At 36.2% G+C, this 25,202-nt stretch overlaps 1 protein-coding gene and 1 long non-coding RNA gene across 3 annotated transcripts in view; both read right to left on the bottom strand.

Annotated features, from left to right (window-relative positions):
• Positions 1–25,202, bottom strand: part of LOC122141859 — a 35,938-nt gene that overhangs the window by 6,619 nt on the left and 4,117 nt on the right. The window lies entirely within an intron of this gene.
• On the bottom strand, positions 727–24,232 carry LOC109048381 (broad substrate specificity ATP-binding cassette transporter ABCG2-like). The gene is made up of 16 exons (XM_042750229.1): positions 24,165–24,232; positions 22,802–23,014; positions 20,597–20,656; positions 19,327–19,441; positions 18,865–19,055; positions 16,847–16,963; positions 15,584–15,735; positions 15,407–15,508; positions 14,474–14,724; positions 10,374–10,456; positions 10,012–10,101; positions 7,529–7,653; positions 7,301–7,455; positions 2,480–2,569; positions 2,138–2,211; positions 727–1,341 (listed from the first exon to the last, which is right to left on the bottom strand). Exons 2-16 carry the CDS (start codon positions 23,005–23,007, stop codon positions 1,191–1,193), a joined length of 1,962 nt encoding a protein of 653 aa, XP_042606163.1. The 5' UTR covers positions 23,008–23,014; positions 24,165–24,232; the 3' UTR covers positions 727–1,190.

A 25,202-nucleotide genomic window follows, 5' to 3' on the forward strand; every position in this document is an offset into this window, starting at 1 on the left:
ATGACAATGCCCGGCATTCCGGTTTCAGTGTACAGATGTGCACCAAAGGGATTAAATTGGAAATTTTGCACATATCCCGGTGTGCTGTAGAAAGCAGTGTCAGTTTCTCTAATTATTGGCTGTATCAATTGTAAATAAAAAAATACTGTGGGTTGTTTTCCTGCCAGAAGTTCCTCCTTTGGTGCGTTTCTCAACCTGTTGTAGTAGTCTTCGATGACACCTTAAAATATGTTTTTGCTCCCCGTCTTACGTTGCTGGCGTGTAAGAAGCACTGATGGGATCTCTGGCCACCTGCCAAGAAGTTTCTAACATGCCTAGTATAACCGTGATTAGGTGGTTCAGGTGTGTTTAATTGGGGTTGGAGCTAAACTCTGCAGGACCGAGTCTGGACACTCATGCCATAGAGGTACCATTTTTAGTTCCCCAAAGAACCTTTTAAAATAAAAATTTTTCCTTAGTGTGAAAAACATTTTAATAATCAGAGAACATTTTCCACTATAAAGACTCTTTTGTGCATTGAATAGGTTCCAATGATGTTACAGATTTTTAAGACTATATTTTAGGAACTGATCAATGAAAGGTTCTTTGGGGAACCCAGAATGGTTCTTCTATGGCATCATTGTGAAAACCCCCAGTAAGAACATACAGCGAACAAAAACAACTGAACGGTGTCAAACTGGAGTGACTACGATGTGTTGTAGACAGACAGGCAGAGCACAGATTTAGTCCTTACCATAAAGTCTTTAATCCAAAACGCACTGGCAAACAGAACAGAAGGCATAAACCAACACTAACGTGAACGAGACCGGACAAAGAACACAGAAGGGAGAGCTTAAGTACTGATACAAACAGGGTACATCAACGAGACACAACTAATCATATCAGTAACTATGACAAACGGGAAGACCAAAGGAACATAGGAAATGATGAAAATAAACTAAAAGTCCATTAAACAGAAACTAACTGAATATATCTGTAACAGACTCCATATTGACATATTTTAGTAACTGTACTGTTACTGAGCAAAAAAAACAAAAACATTAATTTTAAAACAATCTTTGGTGTGCAAACTATTTGAGAACAATAAGCCTGAGCACAGTCAATTCTTCACGTTCATTTCTGTCTGCAGCATGATTGGATGTATGTTTATGATTTCCTTCTGCATCACGACTGTCAGCATGAGGCTGTGTTTAGGTGAATTTCTTGATGAAGCGCAGCTTGAGGTAAGCGATGATGAGGAAGATGAGAGTCATGATTCCCAGAGCCAGATGATTCTGCCACAAACCCCAGGATGAGTAAGTGATGCCCTGTTTGCTCAGAAACCCCTCACCTGTGGTGCAGCTGTAATGAGAAAAGTAGTTTTGTATCATTGCTTGCTGGTTTTCTACACTGAAATATCTTGTTGAATGAGCTCATTTTGGAACTAAAATGAGTGATACATGAAAATGCAATGGAGCATCTGTAGCTTAAAGTGACAGAAGGATCCTATTGGCTGTGGAATCTGATTGCTAAGCTATTTCAGCTGTGATGCATTACTGCACCGATGCGCTGTTTGCTTTCAAACCAAAGTGTAAATACACGTAAAAAACGTATCCTTGTGGTGCGGCTGATACAGAAGAGCATACGCCATCTGTGTACTGCTCAGTTGCTAAAATGGTGCTACGCTGATTTGGAGAGACACAGAGGAGAGGAATTGTTGAATAAAGTCGTTATTTTTGTTTTCTTTGTGTACAAAAAGTATTCTCGTCACTTTATAACGTTACGGTTGAATCACTGATGGCAGATGGAGTATTCTGACGATGTCTTTCATACTTTTCTGGACCTTGACACTTTTATTTATTTGGCAGTCTATGGGACAGTCACAAGCCTCCCGGTTTTCATCCAAAATATCTTAAATTGTGTTCCGAAGACGAATGAAGCTTTTACGGGTTTGGAAGTGAATAATGACAAAATTTTAATTTGGGGGTGAAGTATCCCTTTAACAAATGTAAACTTATTATAAAGTGTTACCATTTCATTTATTGCAAGTAACAAATTTCCTTTCATTAACATTTTTCATTTCAATGAAAACACGTTTTTGATAATTTTACTTTAAGTTAACTAATTGTTAACTCGTCTCATGCAGTTTCATACTCACACTTCGACTAAAGTGCTGCTAACGTTCGTCATGTCACAGAATTTGAGGCCGGTGAACTCATTGATTTCCAAAGCCTGAAAAAACAATCATCATCATCCACATATTAACACTGTTTTCTGTTCTGCATTTAATAACACACAGCATGCTTAATTTTGATTAAGCATCAAGGTTATTATACTTCACTAAAACCATAAACGCTAAACATGAACAGTTACAAAAAAAAAAAAAAAAAAAAAGCAGCTACTTGCTATCTATCAGTTCACTTGTTCAAGAAACTTTGCATTATTAATTATAAGTTAACTTCAGGAGAAGATCATGCTTCAGCAAAACATTCAGACTCACAGCGAGACCGTAACGAGGAATACTGAAATACTTCAGCCAGTTTAACCAGTCAGCGACACTCGGGAGATTCACCAGCAGCCCTGAGAAGATCTGAACACATGCACATATATATGAATAAATATTACACAAAGACTAAACATGAGCATCAACATAACATGCATTTTATGAACTGCATCAGCTCAAACATCTAATTTCAGACATCTAGACCCATATAAACCACTACATAATAAAACTGTCCTTTATTGCTATAATTACTCAATTATTTGCATATTTATATACAAGTATACATATCAATGTACATATTTATATATAAAGGTCTATAAGAAATACTCATTACTTGTATATTTATATCTTTATATGCAGTATATATATATACACACACACACACACACACACACACACATAAAAAGATATAAGCATACAAATAATATATATATATATATGTGTGTGATATGATTCATATATACAGTCGAGCGACAGATAAGGACAGCAGTTTGTAAGTGTTTGTGCCTCGTTTTCTCATTAGACTACTGCGTGATCATCGTTGCTAGGGAAACTTTGCTTTAATTACTGTGTGTCTTACCCTGGTAAATATGTGTGAAGTGGCGTTTGGTTTTGCGTTTGCCTATCGCGGGACTGGACAGTTTCGGTCTACTAAATAGGGAGGCGTGACTAGCTGACTTCAATCACAGGTAATCAGGCAAATATAAAAGTGGTAGGTGTCACCGCGGCAGCGGTCGCGGCAGCCCTCGTGTGAAGCCTCTTCGTGTGAAGACCGACGAGTGTAAAGACCATCGACTCTACCTGCGCGACTCCACCGAGCAAGGGACACCGACAGGGCACTTGAGTATTGCTTTCCTCCCCTTCAATTTTTGTATAGCTTGTCCTCAAATACTTATTTTGGTCACTGGTAGTCACTATGTGCTTTCAGATCTCTACTATCACTACCAACACTCGGAGAGCACGCTATGTACGTCGAAGGAAGGTCTGCCCGACAAATCTAAGGCCTGTCCCTCTGACCTCTACTCCAACGCTCTCTATTCCACTTGGTCTCTGGAACTGCCAGTCCGCTGTTAACAAAGCAGACTTCATTTCTTCTATTGCTACTCATTCCAGTCTCAACCTCATGGCACTGACTGAGACTTGGATCAAACCTGAGGACACTGCCACTTCCGCAGCCCTCTCCACTAATTTCACTTGTTCCCACACCCCTCGTACGACTGGGAGGGGTGGAGGTACTGGTCTCCTTATATCGAAAGATTGGAAATTTGATCTTCAACCACCACCTACAGGTCACGGTTCATTTGAATCACATGCTGTTACTGTAACCCACCCTGTTAAAATCCACTTTGTGGTCATTTATCGTCCCCCAGGTCAATTGGGAAACTTCTTGGAGGAGTTGGATGTGCTGCTATCAAACTATCCTGAAGATGGTACTCCTCTGGTACTGCTTGGTGACTTCAACATCCACCTAGATAAACCCCAGGCTGCTGACTTCAACATTCTTCACACTTCATTTGATCTCAAGCGAGTGTCTACTACAGCGACTCACAAATCAGGCAACCAACTGGACCTCACGGCGACCACCGAGTGCTCCGTGGACAACACTTTAGTTACTCCACTGCACACCTCAGACCACTTCCTCATAACTGCTAACCTAGCACTTACTCCTGAAGCGGCACACGCTCCAACGCAGGTCACCTTTCGACGGAACCTACGCTCACTCTCTCCATCTCGCCTATCCTCTGTGGTTTCATCCTCACTTCCTTCACTCTCTCAGTTTTCAGTTCTGGACACGAACAGTGCTACGGACACTTTTTGCTCCACTCTAACCTTTTGATTGGACAACTTTTGCCCACTGTTGTCTAGACCAGCACGCTCCACCCCATCTGCCCCCTGGCTGTCCGATGTACTCCGTGAACATCGCTCTAAACTCAGGGCTGCAGAGAGGAAATGGCATAAATCAAGAAACTCTACCGACCTCAGTGTGTATCAGTCTCTTCTCTCTTCCTTCTCTGCAAACGTCTTCACTGCGAAAACATCATATTACCACGACAAAATTAACAACTGTTGTGATGCTCGGACACTCTTCAAAACTTTCTTTTCTCTTCTTAATCTGCCTCCACCTCCTCCTCAATCGACTCTTACAGACAACTGACGACTTTGCAGTTTTCTTTACAAATAAGACAAGAACTATCAGTGACCAATTCTCCACACCGCAGACTGAGGATAACTTCACAACGACTAATGCACACTCTCTCTCCTCCTTCTCTCCACTCTCAGAGACGGACGTTTCCAAACTTATCCTGTCCAGTCATCCTACTACTTACCCACTGGATCCGATCCCCACTCACCTCCTTCAAGCGATTTCTTCTTCAGTCATACCTTCACTTACTCACATTATCAACTCCTCTCTTCACTCTGGAACATTTCCCTCAGCATTTAAGCAGGCTCGGGTAAGCCCACTGCTGAAGAAACCATCTCTAAATCCAGCACTTCTAGAAAACTACAGACCGGTATCCCTTCTTCCATTCAGTGCAAAGACACTTGAACGAGCTGTGTTCAACCAGCTCTCTATGTTTCTTGTACAGAACAACCTCCTGGACAGCAATCAATCTGGCTTCAAAAGCGGCCACTCAACTGAGACTGCCCTGCTCTCGGTTACTGAAGCCCTGCGACTGGCAAGAGCAGCTTCAAAATCCTCAGTACTCATTTTGCTTGACCTGTCTGCTGCTTTTGACACCGTTAATCACCAGATTCTCCTGTCCACCCTCAGAAAGATGGGCATCTCTGGAACCGGCTCAGTACTTGGACTGCTTCTCTTCTCCATCTACATGACGTCATTAGGATCTGTCATTCAGAAGCATGGCTTTTCCTATCACTGCTACGCTGATGACACTCAACTCTACTTCTCATTCCAACCAGATGACCCGACGGTAGTTGCTCGCATTTCAGCCTGTCTGAGTGACATTTCTAGCTGGATGAATGACCATCACCTTCAGCTCAACCTTACTAAGACAGAACTGCTGGTGGTTCCAGCTAACCCATCGTTTCATCACAACTTCTCTATACAGCTGGGTTCGTCAACCATAACTCCTTCCAGGACAGCCAGAAACCTAGGAGTTGTGATGGATCATCAGTCAAGGTTCACAGACCATATTGCTACAACGACCCCAGTCCTGCAGATTTGCCTGATACAATATTAGGAAGATTAGACCCTTCCTGTCAGAGCAAGCCAACCCAACTTCTTGTCCAAGCTCTTGTTCTCTCCAGACTGGACTATTGCAATGCTCTCCTGGCGGGCCTTCCTGCATGTACTATCAAGCCTCTGCAACTGATTCAGAATGCAGCAGCGAGGGTTGTCTTCAATGAGTCAAAAACAGCCCATGTTACTCCTCTCCTCATCAGGTTACACTGGCTACCAGTAGCCGCTCGCATCAAATTCAAGGTACTGATGCTAGCCTACAAAACGACCACTGGCACGGCGCCAACATACCTAAACTCACTAGTTCAATCTTATGCGCCCTCCAGAAGTTTGCGCTCTGCAAGTGAACGACGCCTTGTGGTTCCATCCCAAAGAGGTTCAAAATCACTCTCACGGACTTTTTCCTGGACTGCTCCCAGCTGGTGGAATGACCTCCCGATCTCAATTCGAACAGCTGAGTCTTTACTCATTTTCAAAAAAAAACATCTAAAGACTCATCTTTTTTTCGCCTGCACTTAACCAACTAATACAAGTACTTATCTTTTCTTTTTCTTGTCTATCATATTGATTAAAAAAAAAAAAAAAGAAAAAAAAAAAAAAAAAACCCTAGCTATGTGTTCTGTGCTAGACTAACTGAGACTTGTCATAGCACTTGTATACCGTGTTGTTGTTCTCTCGTTGATCTGATTGTTTCTACTGTTCTCATTTGTAAGTCGCTTTGGATAAAAGCGTCTGCTAAATGATTAAATGTAAATGTAAATGTAAAATATACAATTTAATATGATCTATTTTTAGATTATATCAATTATTTATAAATGATACATAATTTTATATATATATTTTTTTTTTATTTATATATTTTATTAATAAATAATTTAATTAATTTATTAGTTATGTTAGTGTTTTAATAAAATTTAATATAATTGTTTTTGATTTTTTTTGTACTGTATGTGTGTGTACTGTGTATATTTATTATGTATATATAAAACGCACACATACAGTATATATTTAGAAAATATTTACAAGTATATATCTATATTCATTCATATATAAATATATTTCAGATATAAACGTAATATATTTTTCTTTAATATATACATGTATGTGTGTGTATTTATATATACATAATAAATATACACAGTACAAACACATTATTTAAACAAAAACTTTTATTTTGGATGCAATTAATTGAGATTAATGGTTTGACAGCACTATATATATATATAGTTTATTTACATATTTATAATGAATGTAAATATTCACCATTACTTTTTAAACAATTCATGATTTTTATTTAAACAATTATCTTGATTATTTTCTTGTTTTAATTAAATTACAACTAACTTTGAAAATAACTCCCTAATAGCCTTTCTGTTTTCAGTTTATTTCACACTATTCTACAGTAGGTTGGATTGTGGAGAGATTAAAACTATAACAACTGTTGTCTCTGTTAAAATAATTTAATTCATTATTGAAAAACCTTAACTATGGTACACTCCCAGCCTCATGAGGCATAAGTGCTTTATTTGTGCTTGAGTGTGTGTGTGTGTGTGTGTGTGTGTGTGTGTGTGTGTGTGTGTGTGTGTGTGTGTGTGTGTGTGTGTGTGTTTCTTTACCATCATAAAGACAAAGCTGATGGTCATGAAGATGTTAGCGATGGCCAACACTGTCTGATCAGCGGAGATGGCCAGAGTCATGGATGTGGCTGTGTATGACACCAGAACGATGGAGAACATGAAGATGAAGAAGGCCTCAGCCGATGCCTTCAGACCTGCACAGGAAACATCATGTTTCATATGAGAAGAACATGAATGAGGCGATGATGATGAGGGTGTGAGTCTGACCGATCATCCAGTACGCCACACAGCTGAAGATGACGGCCGGGATTGTACGCAGAGTCAGGACGTCAGACAGGATCTTAGACAAGAAGTACACCGAGACTCTGTAGTATCCGCTGATGTACTCGTGCCTGAGGACACACCCACCATACAACATCATCAATCAATCAATATTTAAAGTACAATCAATCAACATTGTAACTGCACAGAAAACACCACGTGCCAGATTTATGAAATATTCTTAGGAATAAACTTATTCTTATCTGGTATTTTCTTATTATTTTCCTACTTTAGAAGGTTTTGGCACTTGCTATGTGAACACAAACTCATTGACACGATTCAAAAAGGTTAAATGGTGCTGGAAAAATCACACTTGTACTCTTCTTGGTCAGAAATGATAGCACTGAATAAAATTTGTGCCCAAAATACATCTTACTGAAAGCTTTTTTTTTTTTTTGCGATATCAACCTCAAATTTGGAGAACAACTTGTTTAGATTTATAGCTTTAATTTTCTCACAGTTTTACAGAAAAACATATAAAATATATAAAATATAAAATTTCATAAAAAGAAGAAAAAATACTATTTTCTGTTTATTTTTCAAAACAATTAACTTCCAAAAAATTTTAAATTTCACTTTTTTTTTTATGTTTTTCACAAAAAAAAAAAAAAAAACTTCTTTTAAAAAACAAACTTAAGTTTGTGCTCCAAAGCATTCAAGATTTGCAACAGTTTAAGTTTAAACATCTATGCTCAAAAGTGCTCAACAGGTAATAAATGAATAATCATTGCATTAATATCAGTTAGTACCATAAAATCTCCTAAAATACAAAATATTACATTAAAACATAATCAAATTAAAATATATCACATTTCATTCAACTAAAAAAAATACACAATACACAATGCACCATAGTATTCAATTCAGTTAAACCTACCAACTAGTTTTTTTTAGTTATTTGAAATTCATTGTTGTGAATAAGCATTACAACATAACACTGTAACACATATTACTAGTACAAGGTATGTGCATGATTTATTTTTTGAAGCAACACCAATAATTGTAAACAGTCAACAATCATTAATAATGTGTGATGCGACTTTTTGCAAAATTCTAAATTCAGTAAAAACTCTACAAAAATGAACGAAATAGGGAAATGTGTCAGAGTTAGCCAAAAGGGCTATTTTTCATCTGTAGACCCTTGAAAGAAAAAGTCACCCTAAAAACAGATTATCTTACACACATACAAACCGATAATGAAGAAATAAAAAGCAAAATACTAAAAAAAAAAAATCACCACCTCCAAAGCTTGCACAGCCATATACCACTTCCTGGATTATCATTTTACTCCGTAACATTATGCAGTTTTCATTTATATGCTGTCTATTGCTGATGATCGCATTATTTATCATATGCATCTGTTTACATTAGCGTTCCCTAGTTTCTCCCTCCTGTTCATGTGTGTTTTTGTTTGGGAGGTTTTGTACTCATTCAAAATATGTGTAATAGCGCCCCCCGAGTGTAAGAGTGAAAACACAAAAAGCCGTAAAAACTCATAAATGGCGGGGAAACGCTGTCTTCTAAATAACGAGATAAGTTGTTTGTACTTATTTATATTTTTTTTTATATATATATATATATTCTATATCTCCCGATAATAGAAATAAATCATGATAATTAGGCCTAATGCTTCACTTTGTTGAAGTCGAGTTGATGGCTTTGAATGTTTCTTCACTCGCTTGTACAGTGATGCATAAATAAAAGTTACCACTTAAATTGTGCTTCCCATGTCCAAAATTTCCCAAAGCATTGTTTATTTGTTGGCTTGACCTATCAGCTGACTTTAACTGAATGTTTACTATTTGTCCTCTTGCATTATTGCAATGACTTGACGTAGAATTCTAAGGTGAAAAAGTAGCGATGTAATTTTGAATTATTTAAATGAATTTGAATTTATTTAAGCGAGAGAGAGTATGTGCATGAAGCTTGTTGTTTAATTACAAAAACAGCAAAACCATCACCTCATTGCTTTCGTTTATGTATTTAATTTAAAATCACATTTGGAAGTGGCTCAGATCGGATGCAAAGAAATCGGATTTCTTGCAGAGTTTATACATGTGCAACAAATTTCAATCTGTGTCAGATATGAGCAAAAAATCAGATTTTTTTGTGCAAGTGTAAACACAGCTTTATTTACGCTGCACTCTTTAAACTCTACATTTATTTATTTGCTTATGTTAATTTTACCCCCTACAGGAAGACAAATTACAGTGTTTGAGATGTAAATCACAAGACTTTTAACATTTAGCAGTTATAAATCTACAATAAACCATATATTTCATTGTGTTGTTGTACATTCAGTCCTGACACAGATTTTCAAGAACCATTAATGAAACCAAACACCATGAAAATCAATCAGTTTTTTTTTAAGGAAGAACGGCTCTCAATTCCCAACTCTAGTGTGTGTGTGTGTGTGTGTGTTTACTCACACAAACAGTTTCCTCTCAGTGATGAAGAGTTCAACTGAGGAAATGGAACTGAAGCACTGATTGGTGGTGATGAAAAAGAGTGCGCCCATCCTGAAACACACACACACACACACACACACACACACACACACACACACACACACACACACACACACACTACTGTTAATGGACAATCACTGGAAGTTTTTCAAAACATATGAAACACTCAGAGTTGCAAAACAGTATTATTCAGTAATTTTATTAGAAAACACCAGGGCTGAAGAGCTTTAGCTTCTGTTCATCAGACCTGAACACTGAATCACTTCTAATTCAAGCAGAAATTATTCATCTGACATAAATACTGGATGAACATGTTTTCATACCTGTTCTGAATGCCGCTCGAATTCTCCTCTACTCCAAAAAATATGGCTCCAACAACTAAAGCCAGGAAAATCATCACCCCGATCTGGAGAAACAAGACTTAGTTTAATTTAGAAATATCAGCTTCCGTGTAAAACTTTCTTTTAACATTTAATTATATATAAATCTGTGTATTATTTTTACAAATTAAAAGATATTATACAAATATTATATATATTATACAAATATTTCGCTTTGACTTTTAAAAAGACATGAATAAATTGCATCAAATTGCAATATTTGAAGTGAAGATTATTAATCTCAAATATATTGTGAATATTCAATTAACAGAATTCATAGCAATCTATGACCTGAGTTGTTGAAAATCTAATAATTAATAAAATGATTATGTAAAATTAACATAAATAATTTTTAAATTAAAAAAATCAAAATATAACTCCTATTAAAAAGAATAAATATTTTATATTTATCTACATGAGTTATCATATTTCACTAAAACAAAAAAAAACTGTTACTTGAAATAAAAAATATTTTTTTCAATTATCTTATTTTATTTCAGCTAGTTGCCAAGGAAACATCTAATTTTCATATTGTTTAACTTGATGTACAATAATAACTACAACTAAAAATTTTATATAAATAAATATAGACATATTAAAATATAGATATATTTAAATAACAGAACAAAAATATAATACATGACAAAAAAAACAAAATTACTAAAACGTCTCGGGTTACTTGCGCAACCCATGTTCTCTGAATAGGGAATGAGACGCTGCATAGCTATGATGCAATGGAAACAATATACCACACACCAAGCTAAGCGCTGCTACATCTGGCTCAAAACAAAATAGGCCAGACTAAAACCTACTGGTTTTACATACTGGTAAAAAATGTGTAGCCTGAATCCACTGTAAGTCGCTTTGGATAACAGCTTCTGCTAAATACATAAATTCAATTCAATTCAAACCTAACTCGGGAACCTAGGCTAAAACCTACGGCCTGGGCGGTAAAAATAATTTAACAAGGCCTGGAGCAAACTCCATGCATGACTCAGTCACAGAGACAGCCTGCAAATCACCACCGTGCTTGATAGAGGCCATTGCCAACAGAAGGATCCCCTTATTCTAAATTCACACTACAGGATTTTAAGCCAGATTTGCTAGTTTGCAAACGAGCTCGCTGACAGTTCGGGCTGTGATCGGGGGGAAATCAGCGCGTGATCGACGCTTTGCAATCTTTGTGTGTGAACTACACAACAACGCATCAAAGAGGCTCACTGACACCTCGCTGACGGCAAACAAATATCTAGCGTGCCAAATATCTGGACCGGTCGGCCGACTTGACATCACGTGGCAAGGCATGGGTTGAGGTCACCGCAAGAAAAACAACAGCAGCAACATGACTTAAAGAAAAGTTTGGGCACAATAAATGGAGCAAAATTTTCATCGAGGAAACAGCTTGCAGCACTAATTTCTTCCCGACATCCATTTTTGAATAAACAACTCCTGTTGCATGTGTTGTTGTCAGCTTGTGTTGTGTGTAACCCCCGGTTGTGGATCATTTAAATAGAGTCACACAGTGTGAACACCACAACGACTTAAAGACAGACAATCAAATCATTTAGTCTGAACAGCACAGCGATGTGCCAACGTTTAAAGTCGTGTAGTTTGAACTTGGCTTTAAGGGTCAGAATCCAGTCGGGAGCTGACTCCAGATGCTCATAAGGCGACTATGATAAGCTCTACAGGACAACTGACAAGTTCCAGGAAGAAACACTGACAGGCCATACAGGCCTCAAACGCCTAACTCCAAGCATAAATGATTAGACCAGATGATGCCTACCTAAGGGGACTTTGTCCGACTCTTGAAAAGCAGCGATACTCAAAGTGCAAAGCTGCAAACTTCTTCAAAAATTCCAGCACTGTACAAATCAGGCTGTTGACTGGATCTACTTCACAAGCTGAACACCTAGACTCAAAAACCAAAGGGGACATTGGGCCGATTCCTGCGGCGCAAAGAGATTTACCTCTGCCCTGCCGAAAAGACTCCAAATCTGAGCCATCTGAGCCACAAGTTCAGTGCCCCTGGGGTGTGAACTGGAAAAGAAACTTGTCCTGAGCCCAAAGGAGGCAGCGTGCATGCCTATCCAGGGTGCATGACCGCGAACTTCCTTGGTGGTTTATGTGAGACACCGCCACGTTGTCCATCCTGATGATTACATGACAACCCATCAGCACCATAAGGAAATGAACCAAGGCCAGGAAGACGGCTTGCAGCTCCAAGCTGTTATGTGCCACAAGAGAAACTCCCCTCCAGACACCGCCAGCCAGTCTGCCCTCAAAGACCGTGCCTCAGCCAGTCAAGGAGGAATCCATTGTAATTACTTGGCAATGACAAACCGTGCAACAGTAAGCGAGGGTCCCGTTACATTGAGAGGCCCCAAAATCAACAGCATGACTCTCTCTGTAGGTGGAGGGCCGGCCATGAGGAGCGAAATCCTTTTAGCTTCATCCACCACAGAAACAGCCTCATATGAAACAGCCCTAGGGACAGTACAGGAGAAGGTGCTGCCATGAGACCCAGGAGCCTGCAACATGTAATTATAGACTAAACTCTTTTGACACCAGAGACTTGAGCGGGAACCAAACAGGCTTGCATCGAGACAGAATCAAGCTGGACCCCAAAGGAAATGCTGAGAGGGAGTGAGAACACTCTTCTGGGCATTCAGCCTAAGGCCAGGAGACCAAAGATGGTGAAGAAGAATGTCCCTGTGACGACACACCAAGCCCACGGACCATTGGCTAAACGTATAATGCATATGTCACACAAACTTGGAAACACTTCAGGAGCCTTGAAATCATCACCTGATTGGTTGAATTGTACAGTATTTCCGGAAGTGTGTTGCATTCTTTAATGTTCCACCTGGAAACAAAGATGTCGTTGCTCCAAAACCCATCACGGAAGAAGAAAGCCGTCGTGCTGGGACTTTCAAAAGTATGAGAAAATGTCAAGTTCACAGCATAGACTCGTCCAAGGGTTTTACACACCGGTCTGTTATTGTGGGGACATTTCCACACCCCTAAATATGACGCGACACAAAATGAAACATGATTGGTGGTATTACCTGTCAAATATTTGGCCTCTTGGGTGGTCCTAGGCCATTCAAAGGGGACAAGTTTCCCAGACCTTCTGCCGTCAGTCTGAAGGTCTGGGTACGCAAGACTAGAGCCCCTTTCACACTGCACGTTGGACCCGGAAAATTGCTGGAACATTGCCGGGTCACCTTCTGTGTGAACGCAAACATGTCCCGGGATTGATTCCGGGATTGATCCCAGGTTGGGGACCTAGTAACATTGCCGGGTTCAGTCCCGGAATGAGCGCTGTGTGAACAAAAGCCAGAACTAATGCCGTAAAGGGTGTGTGGTAGTGATGACGCTGTGAAAGGGGCTTAGGATGAGCCATTTGTCCAGGTAGTTGAGCACACGGATACCTTGGAGCCTCAGTGGGGCCAGAGCAGCATCCATGTCCTTTGTGAATGCCCATGGAGCCATAGCCAGACCAAAAGGGTAAACCCAATATTGGTAAGCCTTTGCCCCAAAGGTGAACCTGATATGCCTCCTGTGTCACTGAACAACATAAATATTAAAATAAGCATCCTTCAGGTCTTCTTATCCGAGCACTTCAGAGAAAGAGGGAGGCTCATCTGCTCACTCTACAAATCCTCGAGCTCAACATCCGAACCCCAGGTCATGGATTCACAAAAGACCTCAGCAGCCAACAAAGCAATGCAGCGGGTGAGAGCAGAGGACTCCTTATCAAAGACAGCAATCCTTACAGGGAGAGTTTCATGTCTCTTGCACACGTGAGACATACCAAGACACTTCACAAACTTACTAAGCAGATTTCAAGTCATTACTCCGTCGTTCCGGTTTTAATTTTACTTTCTGCATATTAGTGAATTGACTGAGATTAAGACATTCACTGGCATAAATCTTTTGCAAAGTTTGCTTGATACATGTGTGCTATCTATTAGCTCGCCTTCATGGTTTAAAACAGAAATATTTCCAACATTGTGATGTAACCAATTACCCCTACTGACCTGAGCGAAAGAGGTCTGTGGGTTCAGCATGAGGTTCCTGAAGGTTCTCTTGAGGACCCAGTTGAACTGGTGGAAGAAGGATGTGCTGTAGGTGATGGTTCTGGATTTGGGTCGTGTGCTGTAGTCCTGTCCCTGAGTGATTCGCTCTAACTCACTTTTAGTCAGTTTGTAGCTAGCGCTGTTCTTGTATTCCTCCACCAAACGGTCCTCGATGCCCTTCAGAGACGAACTCAGCTGCTCCTCGTCCAGTTCTGACACACACAAACACATTTACAATCAACCACACAAACCACTAACATACCCATCTCAGTCAGTGATGATATCATTAACTAAACTGAACTAAAACTATTAAACATTCCCATTAAAGCTGAACTAAATTCTGAATGTTAGATGATACCTTCTAAAACTATTTAAAACTGAAATAATTCTAACTATTAGTTTCAGGCATAGATGTTAACTAAAATGAAAACAACAACAAAAAAAAAAACTAAAAATTAAAAAATGTACATGTCTTTTCAATTTTAAAATGTCATGACTATATTTACTCACGATTACCATGACTGGAGTTATGCCCATGAAATAACTGATAAATATTTAATTTGTACAGATATAAACCCACCAATGTAACAAACACAATGCTAATAAAAAGCAATAATAAAAATAATGATAAAATATAAAATTACAGTTTATCTTATATATAATAAAAATGTAAAATAATAATGATGATAATAATTTCTTAAAAATAAAAAAACATTAATAAAATTATTAAAATAAAATAATAATAAAATAAATTTTAAAATGAACATTATTTAATTAATTGAATTATAATAAAAAAAATAATAATAATTAAAAATCAGGCAGTTGTTGAGCAAAGATAGTTGTAAATTGGCTTTATATTGAGAAAACAATCATATAGAAAGGAAACTGCTGTACCCTCATTGTTGTTTAACTTGTTGAGAGCAACAGCGGTGGATTCTCCATTGATGACATCCAGAAAGAAATCAGCAGGGTTGTTATGAGGTTCACAGGTGTATCCTGGCATTCACACACATATATCAGTATCAGGACATGAGGGTCTGTTTGCTTGTGTGTAAGTGTGTGTTTTCATACCGATACGGCTGAAGTAGTCCAGGGCATCTTGAGCCGGGCCGTGATACACCAGTCTTCCTCCCAATAGCAGTGTGAGGCTGTCGAACAGCCGGTAGATGGAGTACCGCGGCTGATGGATGGACAGGATGATGGTGCGACCGCTGTTCGCCATTCTGAACAAACACACAGTTTAACACACGGGACAGTTAAAACACAGAATGGTGCGGTGCTGTAGGTAAATCTCACAACAATGTCAGTGCCATTTTTCATCTTAAAAGCATTATTTCTAAAATAAATGTATTTATTTTATTTCTAAAATAAAAACATAATAAAAATAAAACAAAAATAATACAAATAGTAATTTTGTTTGAAAATAAAAATTATAAATTTAACAACACATTTATATAAAGTTATTATCAAATATCTAAATCAAATTTATGAATAGTTGATATAAAGACATTTTATATAAAAACATATAAGTACATATATAAATGTAATTATATATATATTTTTTTAAGATTTGCCACAATGTGGTATTTTTATTATTGAACAAAATAATACAGATATCAAATGACATGTATTGTAAAATACATTATAATATATATTATAATACATATTTTAATAATTTATCTTTGGATTTCTCAGTTTGCTACAGTTTGGATCGCTTTTTTTATAAATGTAAAATATAATATGTATAATATATATCATATTTTATAATATATGTATTATTTCTAATATATATTATTTGTTAAATAATGAAACTAACCATATATATAAATAATCTGTATATAAAATATAAATAAAATATAGTTTTCTCCACTGTGATATTTTCATTATCTGGCACAAAAATTCAACAAAATAAGATATATTTATTAGTATATTTATCAAATCACAAAGAAATTTGTGAGGAGCAGCAGCACACTATTAACTATCATATAATTTTGTAAAAGTAAATGTAACTGAAAAAATATAAATCATAATACAGAATAAGTTAGGGCTTTGCTCATAATTTCAACATTAACGTTAAATTATAGTAATTATAGTTATAGTTTCTATTGTGATATTTTCATTAAATCATTAATTTCATTAAACCAGCATCTTAAATGTTGTTATAAAAAAAATAATTTGTGAATAGTTTTTTTGTTTATGATTTTATTGTATATATTAATAAAAATAATATTTTAATATTTTATTTACATTTTTACATTATTTAAGTAATTTAAGTATTTACATGTCTTTTTTATGGTTTAGATTTGGAATACGACCAGTTTTGTATAAACGCACCTCTTGAGCAGCATGAGGACGGAGTTGGCTGTACTGGCGTCCAGGCCGGTGGTCGGTTCGTCCAGGAAAAGCACGGTGATCATGATCAGCTCCATGCCAATGTTTGTCTCTGTTCCTCTCCTCCACCTGAAACACACCACGAATCATCTGCGTCCATGTAAAACCAGCCCAGCCGTCAATCAGCGGCCTCGCTCTCTAAACCCAATAATGAACTACAATAAGACTGTTTACATCAGATTCCATCCATGAATTCCAGCCGTCAATTAAGTCCACAGTATCCAATCAAAACCCAGTGGATCAATAAACCCGCTCTATTTTAATGAATAAAGACTCTGTCAATGCAATGATTCCCCTACAGTAACCACAAGATCAAATTCATCAATACGGTCAATTCAAGTCCTGCCCTCTAAACACAATAATGAACTACAATACTGACTTTGTCAAATTCATCATGATTCCCATTAGTAGATCACACAGATCAAATTCATCAAACGCAGATCACACCCTTTTATAGGGGCTCTGTAGCGCGTACCGTTTCACCTACAGTCACCTAAATTCATACACCTATAGATCTCATCAGCCAAACGACTTTCATCCTGACAGTCAATGCTCTGCCCAACAGGAAGTTCGTGTATTTTTCATTGTTTGAAAGACGCATTCAGTCCAAACTTGGTCAACATGATCTCACGAAACTTAATGTATTAAAGGTGTCCTATTATGCTTTTTCACTTTTTGAATTTTAGTCAGTGTGTATGCATGTTTCACTCTCTCGAATGTCTTCACAAGCTAAGTTCCTTCTAATCCTCTCCACCGAGGCCGGTGGAGTAAGTGATAATGCATGACACCTGTGCCACTCACAGGTCTCGAGTCCCACGGAGGAGCTCTGGAAGGATAAAAGGAGGAGTAACGACAGTGCAAGACAAGAGAGGACCAGGCCTGGACTTCTCTCGTCTTGCACTGTCGTCAATCCTCCTTTTATCCTTCCGGAGCTCCTCCGTGATCTTCACTTCCCACATGAAGAAGGATTAAGAGATCAAGCTCCGTATCCCAGCTGCCAATGTTTTGCTCTCCACTCATCTCTGAATGTCTTCAGGAAGCTAAGCGAAGTTCCTTTCATGCTTTCTGACTATTGGCAACATGCTTGCTAAGGCTTTGCGTCTGGCTTAGACTTATTTAGTCGTTTCCAGTGAAATGCTCGTGCTATGTGATCATACTGATAATGTGCCTCACTTATCTAGTTGTTATTGGTAGCACGCTTGTTCTTAAGCTATCTGGTTGTTATTGAGAACATGTTGCTGATTAAGCTTTGCAGGTTTGGCAACATACTCGTTAGGTCATCTGGTTTTGGCTATGGCTTATGCGGGTTTTGGCAACATTCGTGTTTCAATGGGTAAGGGCTACATTCTTGTTGCTTAAGGCTTGAGATTTTCGCTGTCATTTTGTGCCTGTGATATGGCATATGGTTTTGCTTTGGGGGATTATTGCTGCTCTCTTCCAGGGAGTTCTTGCCCAGAATAGAACCATACTGCCAGTCCAAACTGTATGTTAATTGTCAGTCATCTTTGACAATAGTGGTCCTGACAGAATTATATATATTTTACAAATGCTTAAAAATCATTAAAAAAAAGTTAAAGATAATTAAATTTTTATATATCCTTCCCTTTCTCTTTCTGTGTGTTTCACACATTTGATGTTCAAGGGTAACCCTTTCATTGCTGTAGCTCAACAACCAGACTGCTAGAGGGTTAAATGCATGAGCCCGCTGTGCAATGTTTTCCTGATGCCCCAGGGCTTGGGCCCGTCATCACTTTTTTTTCTCCATATGTTTTTATTTAGCTACACTTTTGGGGAGGACAAAAACACTCAAAAAGTGTTCAGACAGTAGCTGCATCTAAACTAAAAATGAGACTACATAGTCTTTATTGATTTCTAAGAATGCAAATTTTTTAGGTATAATTATTACGACTCATTTCATAAACAAACAACAGTGGATTGTTGTTAGCTGGAGTTGATTGCACATGTAGTCAGTCAGATAAAGGTGTATTTGGTTTGTTACCCGTGAATTGGCCACTTTGCTCAATCCCAGCTCCTGAATAAGTTTCTCAACCTTCTCATCTTTTTCTCGCTGACGGATCGACTTCGGGAGCCTTAAAGCTGCTGAGAAACGCAGATTCTCTCGAACGGTCAGCGTCCCCATGACCACGTCATCCTGCAAAAAACACAAAACACACAGTCCAGCTCTTCTAATCTTAGTCAGCAATCCCACAATTCCCTTAGTCGTAATATGTATTTGACAAAATAACGAGTTGATCTTTCTGTTTTAACTGCTGATGTTTTTAGAGTCAGATGTGACATCTAATGCGCAAGTTCAGCGTTTGTGCTCCAGACCTGAGTGATCACTCACATCACATGTCATTGAGGAGAATGTGCTGCTACTTTACTGCAAAAACAGAAGTAAGGCGATTTTGTGTGGTTTATACCTGCACTACGTATCCCGACAGACATTTGAAGTTTGGAGGCTGTGGAGCTCCGTCTATAAGAACCTCTCCAGAAAGACCAGCAGGATCCTTACGAGCGGCCAGAACGTCCAGAAACCTTTAAAAAATGATTTTTGAATTTTTGTTGTTTTGTAGTTTTGTATTTTTATTCTAAACATTGTACTATTACAATAATTATTTTAATTAACTTAAATTATATTGAATATTTTAAATACATTCGTTTTATTTTAATTTAATTTAAATTAATTTGTATTATAATATTTTTTATTTTAAATGCAATACATCAATTTATAAAATATACATAATATTTAAAAATATACATAAAAATAAAATAATTATTTACACACACATATATATAATTATGATTCATTTATTATTATTTTACATTCTAAATGTATAAAATAAAATATATCAATAAATAATAAATATTGTGTAAAAAAAAAAAAATATACTAAAATTAATTCAAATTACTTCATGTGTGCATTTCTGAAAGTAAAATCAATAAAGTACAATTTGAAAAGTACATTGTTATAATATTTATGCTCTTTTATAAATAAGAATAAAACAAAAAATATATATTAAAAAAAAAATATTAAAAATTTGTCGGTACAGATAGTCTCGATTTTGTATATAGGATTGAGGAAATTTATATATCCCGCCCCCAACTCTCTTCCACTTTACTTCCAGTCATTTCTACACGGTCCTATCGTAATAAGGTCAAAAATGCCAAAAATAAATCTTTAAAACTTGAATGATTTAAATACAGTATTAATATTTTAAGTAATATTTCTGACAGGATTTTCACTGTATTTTTGAATTGAGTAAATGTGTTTAATCATGAAAAAAAAAAGGAAAAAAAAAAAAACGTGCAAAAGAAAGGCTTAATTTTCTTTAAGTAACGTATGATTTCTTAATATTTTGATCTTGGAGCATACATGTCTCCCCTATTTCACACCCATCTCCCGCCCTGCTCCAGTTTTGTTATTTCTCCTGGGAAACTCCCATCATTCGTATGGCCCAAACCTTGTTATGTGAATAATCACATCAGTATATTGTTCCAAACTTGTCCAGTTGCCCGATCATAAGTAGAACAAATAAGTGAATAGAAACATAAATAAGTCATCTTATTATAATAACAATGAGAGGTATGAATAGAAATACAACTTTATTATTATCTTTTTTATATTTTAGATATATTAAATAAATTAATTAACAATTAAAAATAATAATGTGTGTTATGTTCAGCTCTTACGATGATTTCCCGCTCCCGGTGGGTCCTAATATGGCGTTCAGTCCCGGCCTCATGACACCACTAGAGAAAATAACAGAATTACAACACACAGGATTCTGACTGGATGAGCCTCATTCTTTTTGCAAGACATTTTTCTTTTGCGTGACTACAGGGCAAAAACAACAGCACCAACAAATGCTGTCTGACCATATCCAGTGCTCACGTGTGACACATTTACCTAACATACTAATGCAAGGTGACATCATTTATATTCATGAGATGCAGGGCCTATCATCTGAGCTCATGTGTCAGACTGATACAGATTAAATCATTTCTTGAGTTCAGATGAGGATATAAAGCTCCGCAGTCACGCACACTTACACAAGTAGCTGAGCGCACATGGACAATCATGGGTTAATGATCAAACTCACCCGACAACCTCCGATGAAGAGCATGCTAACTATCTATCCCTCACACAAACACTGTATAAGGGTCACGAACTGTGCCTTACCTAAAATGATTTTAAACAACATTAAAAATATATGTAACATTTAGTGCATTTTATATTAGATTTAAACATGCATCATATGAATAAAAATAAATATTTTGATAAATATTATATATTTATTAGTAATTAATTATAAATATTTTAATATTATATTAATTATGATCACAGTCATGCCCTTACAAAATATTTAAAATAAGTTGACAAAATGACAAAAACACAACAAAAACTTTATTTTACTAAAATGAAAATAAAAACAGAAAACAAAAATATGAACAAATTCAAGATATTAATAAAAACTAGGGATGCACCGCTCCTGTTTAAAACCCTCAAATGTCTGATTTAGGCATGTGTGCATGTGTTCTGCAGTGACTTTCAGTGAATATGTAATGTAATCAGGTTATGAAAGCGTAAACATGTGTTTGCGTGCTCATCACTGAGGGTGTGTGTGCTTGTATAATAATGCATTAGAATGCATCTAATGCTGAAGCACGTGCAAACGTATTTTTGAGGCAGGTCACAAGAGTTTGTTGAAACATCTACATTCTTCCTTCAGTTCACACTCCTGAAGTCCTCTCTGGTGGTTTCCACAATCACACAATCACGAAGCATCACGTCCACACTTATGCTCCCAGACCTACAACCTCACAAATATCACCTCTGTTTCTTTCTTTACAACCAACAATAACCATGACATTCATGCAGAGGCTAAATATGTGACTGTTCCTCTCGACTCCATGTTTTAAGCGGGTAGAGAAGATGAAAGTCGAGGCAGAAAACAAGTCTGAACATGAGATCTGATGCAGTCCTGCTGGTCACCGAATGAACACAAAAATAAACTACATTTTTTAAAGGAACATGTTAAATCATAATAAACCCGATTGTATAACTACTACATTAATAATCACAGTCAGACAGCTAAATGAAGGAAGATAAACCTGCAAAAGTCCTTTACAGAAAAAAGCATGAGTATTACTATAAAAACGTAACAAAACATACCAAAAAAAATGCAAAAACAAGTTAAGTATTACTGAGATACTAAAGATATAAGAGTTTTTATTATTTACATTTATATTATTACATAGTATTATATAATGTTTTTATTAATATTTATTTTTTTTCGTTTACATTCTTTGTTTTTTTACCCTGTTAATATTAATTTAAGTTTTAGGAATTTTGTTGTGCTTTTGTCATTTTTATTTTTTTATATGCTATATAGTTTTTATACATATTTGTAATATTTAATAATATACAAAAATAAATTATACTTTATTAAAACTTAGTTTTTATTCATATTTTAAATTTGCTTTTACTTTTAGATTTTCTGTGCATTTTAGTTAAAATGTTAGTATTTTGTTGTGTGTTTTTGCCATCTTTTTTATGTGTCTGTAGTTTTTATTAATTTTATTTTAGTTTTAGTTTGAGGTATCTCAGTACATCAAGTTAAAAATTAGAAACTAACTGAAATAATGTTTCTTTTTTATGTCATTTTATTTATTTCAGTTAAAGTTTATTTTCTTTTTAGTAATGAAAATGTTTTGTTTTTGTTAACTATAGTAACCCTGAAAAATACACAAAAACATACATACAAAAATACCTCAAATATGACAAATACCTGTACCACAGTACTTTTATACTTAGGTGCTTTCAAAAACATCATGGTACATGAATGCCTGAATATTGTGATCAGACAGCATCAGATTTGTCAGCACTAGACTCACTTGAGCTCGATGAGGATGTTCTTCTGCGTAACCTTCCTCTTGAACATGAAGCCGCTCTTCATCTTCACGCTGTAGTTGATGTTGTGGAAGCTCACGGTCCCTCCTCGTCTGGACGATGAGAAGGACATTCTGGTGGACACCGGTGTCCTGGACACATTGTTGTCCACATCTCCGACTCCAGTCATCTGAACAGCCGTGTCTGCCATCACAACCCTGAGAAACACCAACCATCAGCTGTCAGACGACATGAACTCAGTAAATCATTACATCAGGACACACGAGATAAGCTTCATCTGGAAGTTTTGACTTAATAAACCAAGTTTCAGAAGGGCTGCAGCATCTCAATGTACCTGATCAACTCAATCAAGTTTTCTTATTATGATGAAGCATTAAACATGAATCACTTCTAAACAAGTAAAAACTTTGTTGAAAAAATACAGTAGTAATTTATAGTAAATAATATTGCGTTTTTGAACCTTACTAAAGTAAAGTACTTGAATTAATCTGTTGTGGTAATTCTATAGTTGCTATGGTAATATAACAACTATAGTAATATAAACAAATTACTTTACCCAGTACTGTACTAAGTTTTCTACAACTATAGGGTATATTATACTACAATATACTAGTTTACTGTAGTAAAAACTAAAGTATAAATCAGTATTTATTACAGTTTATCAGTTCACTACAGTATGCTGCAAGCATTCATTATCAAAGTGTAGTAAATACTATAACATACACCGTATAATACACTTTACTATAGCATGGTTCAAAAACACTAGAATATTTACTGTAAATTACTATAGTATTTTTTTATTAATGTGCAGAATCACTACTTTAAAAAAAACTAAAAACTGGCCTTTATTTTTCAGTTTATTAAGAAGTGATATAATATATTGTATATTATATTGTATTTTTTTGATTCTTGTTTTTTGGGTAAATAATGATTAATCAACAATATATTAATTTAATACTTCAGTGTTTTCGAACCATACTTTAGTAAAGTGTATTATATGGTGTATGTTATCAACACTTTGATAAAGAATGCTACGGCATACTGTAGTGAACTGATAAACTGTAATAAATACTGTATTATACTTCAGTTTTTCCTACAGTAAACTAGTATATTGTAGTATAATATACCCTATAGTTGTAGAAAACTTAGTACAGTACTGGGTAAAGTAATTTGTTTATATTACTATAGTTGTTATATTAGTACAGCAACTACAGAATTACCACAACAGATTAATTCAAGTACTTTACTAAAGTAAGGTTCAAAAGCACTATAGTATTTATTATAAATGAGTACAGTATTATTTCATGTGGTGCACAGCTGATTGAGAGAAGCTGTATTCACACTCACCTAAAGAAGAGGCGGTCTGCAGCGTGAGCGTGTCTGGCAGTGTTATACAAGTGTGTGTTTGTGAATGAGGTTTCATAAACACACACAAGGCGTGGCACACGTCTTATAATAACCTGAGTCACTGGAAAGCCTTTGCGCTTCAGCGTTTATACATGTGAACATCCAAAAATCGTGGAATTACCATCATTGTACCATGGTACCACCAGCTTTTAGGGAACTGATATGATGTCCCTTCATGGTAAAGATTTTAAAATATAGCCTATTCAAGAAGAATTTCATGATGAATACTGTGTATTTCTATTATCGATTATATAGTTTTTAAATGGCATTAAAATAAGCGTGTCATCATTTGGATTTATTAATGAAATATGACAAATACATGATTCATAGGAATATTTCCCAACTAAAAACCTTTTTTTTTTTTGCATATATTAACTATGCAAAGATCAGCATTTATATAGTCTACATAAACATATCTGACAACTGACAAGGACTTTATGGGAAAATGAGAACATTTTCACATTAACATCTGGAAATATTAAAACTGATCTTAAAACATTAAAATAATTCCAGTGATGTTGATCAGAGAAATGATACAAACCAAATAATAACCCATGCCATTTCTTAAACAGAACATATGAAAAACGTATGAAACAAAAAGCATTAAATTATGAAACAGCCCGTATTATGGCTCTTCCTACTGTTTTATTGTCTCTCTTGACAAGTTACACAAGTTTCTGTTTGACAAATGCACAGTACCTGGGATCTGCCCACATATATAACACACTCACTGGAGGTGAATACAGAGAGGGGGGAACAATAAAACCAGTGGAGAAAAAAAAAAAAAAAAAAAAAAAAAACACTTTAGGATATATAATGTCTTACTTTACTTCTCTATACAGTTACACAGCAATGCCTTTTAAAAAATGAAAAGAGACTTGAAACCACATGATGGTACAATATCTCTCCTTTGTATTCCTATATACAAATTAATTTTACTAGTTGGTTAGTCTGATATTATTTTGCTAAACATGCAAG

The sequence above is a fragment of the Cyprinus carpio genome, chromosome B23 (genome assembly GCF_018340385.1).
Source record: "Cyprinus carpio isolate SPL01 chromosome B23, ASM1834038v1, whole genome shotgun sequence".
NCBI classification, from domain to species: domain Eukaryota; kingdom Metazoa; phylum Chordata; class Actinopteri; order Cypriniformes; family Cyprinidae; genus Cyprinus; species Cyprinus carpio.

What these genes read in the sequence shown, in the direction of transcription:
- LOC109048381 (XM_042750229.1), bottom strand. Translation starts at nt 23,007, where the DNA reads ATGGCAGACACGGCTGTTCAGATGACTGGAGTCGGAGATGTGGACAAC. An exon ending in ACCGGGAGCGGGAAATCATC is followed by an intron (nt 19,442 to 20,596) that starts GTAAGAGCTGAA and finishes CATTTTTTAAAG; the next exon opens with GTTTCTGGACGTTCTGGCCG. An exon ending in TGTGGCGTACTGGATGATCG is followed by an intron (nt 7,456 to 7,528) that starts GTCAGACTCACA and finishes TTTCCTGTGCAG; the next exon opens with GTCTGAAGGCATCGGCTGAG.